Source organism: Oratosquilla oratoria, chromosome 22 (genome assembly GCF_046742065.1).
Source record: "Oratosquilla oratoria isolate Oo_2021 chromosome 22, ASM4674206v1, whole genome shotgun sequence".
Classification (NCBI taxonomy): Eukaryota; Metazoa; Arthropoda; class Malacostraca; order Stomatopoda; family Squillidae; genus Oratosquilla; species Oratosquilla oratoria.
Window position 1 is genome coordinate 18,493,356 of NC_134798.1, and position 2,500 is coordinate 18,495,855.

General features: G+C 38.7%; 1 protein-coding gene across 1 annotated transcript in view; it reads right to left on the reverse strand.

Annotated features, from left to right (window-relative positions):
- Nucleotides 1-2,500, reverse strand: part of LOC143037297 (uncharacterized) — a 138,164-nt gene that overhangs the window by 530 nt on the left and 135,134 nt on the right. Inside the window, exon 4 of the mRNA XM_076205432.1 lies at nucleotides 1-664. This exon is cut by the window's left edge and continues 11 nt beyond it. Coding sequence (XP_076061547.1) covers nucleotides 1-664 — 664 coding nt within the window. The remainder of the gene's footprint in view (nucleotides 665-2,500) is intronic.

Sequence of the window (2,500 nt, forward strand, 5' to 3'; positions counted from 1 at the left end):
CAGGGGGAGGGGTAGAGGATGCGCCTCGCAGCAAGGTCCCTGGTGAGGGAGGACTTCGACCGTGCTGCTCATCTTCGTCGACCGGTTCCTGTGTGTTGCTAATGTTAAGGATGCTCTCAATCGAGAAGGCGGTTCTACGAACCACATTGGTCGTAGTGCCCCCACCTCCTCCGACGATGCCACCTCCTCCTCCTTCCCCTCCAATTCCACAGCCAAACCCACCGACTCTACCTTCGTCACCACCCCTTCCTCCTCTTCCTCCCACTATCCCTCCTCCCTCTCCTAATCCTAATCGCCCTTCTCCTCCTTGGAGAAGCCGGCTGAAGTCGTCACTTCCGGTTCCTCCACCACTACTATTACTTCCTCCACCACTGGTGTCTCCTACGACGTCAATTTCTGGCTCGGGCTTGTGTTGGGACTCATACTCCTGACGGAGTTGGTCAAGGGTGACGTGAATTCCCTTAAGGGCCAGTTTCCTCTGTTGGCGTTCAAGCTGCTTGATCAGTTTCTTCTCTTTCCGTATTCTTTCCCGTCGTTCAAGTTCGTCAGGAGGGATCGGCTCACCAGAACAGGTCTGCGGGTGAGCGTTATGGGCAGGGCGTCCGGGGCCCTTCCGGGTGTGCTCTTTCTTCCGCCACTTGGCCCTCCGGTTCTGGAACCAAACCTTCCGGGAGACATAAAGAAATATAATGAGTTGCAAAATATGAACAATGTTTTCAGTCAAAGTATACGACAGTTCAGATATAAAAAGAGGCTGTCTACTGAGGGCAGAACCAAATGAAACGGAAGTCGAAATTACATGAGAAGGAACTGAAGAAAAGAGAAACATGTAAAGCTCAGGTTATCATGGAAATAATAGAGCTGTATAAAAAGAAAAAAATAATTTAAGAGACAACTTAAAAGAATACTACAGGAAAATAACAACAGTAATTCATGCATACATAATCCAAACGGAGAAAACTTATTCTTCAATGTTACTTTACATACACAAGTACATACACACATATACCTACATACCTACATACCTACCTACCTACCTACCTACCTACATACATACATACATACATACATACATACATACATACATACATACATACATACATACATACATACATACATACATACATACATACATACATACATACATACATACATACATATATACTTTGAAACAGCCTTATCAGCTCCTTTCCCACACATTTTTCTTCTTTTTGTTGCTCCATAGTTTTTTGCATATGCACTTGATCCCAATCTTCTAATCTCAACCACCTTTTCTGACCTTATTTTTATCTCTATAACAGTTAATTAAACTTAACCTTTTTACTATTTTAATTCACAGTCTTCTAACTTTTTATTTTATTGTACTTAAAATCCCAATTGTATAGTTCTTTAGTCATTACTGTACAATTCAAAATAACATTCAGTTATTCCATTTTTACAAATTGACCATCTACCCATTTTTAAGTGATTTCGGTTTAGTGTTGGTGGTCAAGGACGGACGATCTAGGAGCTTGGAACAAATTGACCATAGGTTTTAGTGCAAAGGGGAGGATAAACACAAGGGTCCTGTCATACGATAATATAATTGAATTACATAACTGATAACAATGGCCAGGAACTAAAATGGTACTAATATGAGATTATGCTCACACAACTAACTTCATATTGCTGAATTTTAATATGATATTTGTTTTGTTCTATCAGACCAAATTTTGTGAAAAAAACAATAAGTACAAATATTCAATATTCTGTCACTTTTGTTGTGTAACAGCTATTTACCCCAAAACAGAACAACTTGTGACTGTATTTACATGAATAAATTCATATTGTTGAGTATGATTTTGGTGTTTTATCCTACTCTCAGATGTAGTGTCTTAGATAATCAGAAATGATAGCAAGCATAATGACATTAATTGTCTCACGCAAGATAAAAATATCATAAACGTCACAGATAAGGTCATGATAAATTGTACCAGAAAACACAAGTTCAAGTCCTTTATTATAATTAACAAAATATGAAATTCTAAAAATGTTTCTGAACTTTTCCCTTTCGTTTGTACAGCTCGCTATATTCTCGTTGCAGCATCCAGCAATAGTCGCCCATCATGTTATGACTGAATTTTCCCTGATATCTACTTTTCATTATGGCGTTGTCTTGGTGAAACCTTTCACTGTGTTCAATATGAGAGTAGAAAAAAAAAGTGTAATTTCAAGAACATCATTGCTCCCAATGCATGATAATTCTGCAGCGTGGTTGTAAGGATTTCTTTGTAGTTGTCAGCCCGATAGTTTCCAAGATTTATTTATTCATTCTTATTTTGAAATATTGACAAATTATTCCCATAAGTTATCCAGTGAATTCAATGCCTTGGTGAATTTGCTATCATGAACAAATATGCGAATATGTGGTTCATTCAAGACACCTGTTTTCAACTTGGTTTCGGAAACCACACCACCTTGTTTCTGCGAAAAAATATCGAAAACCAGCACCAGATTGATC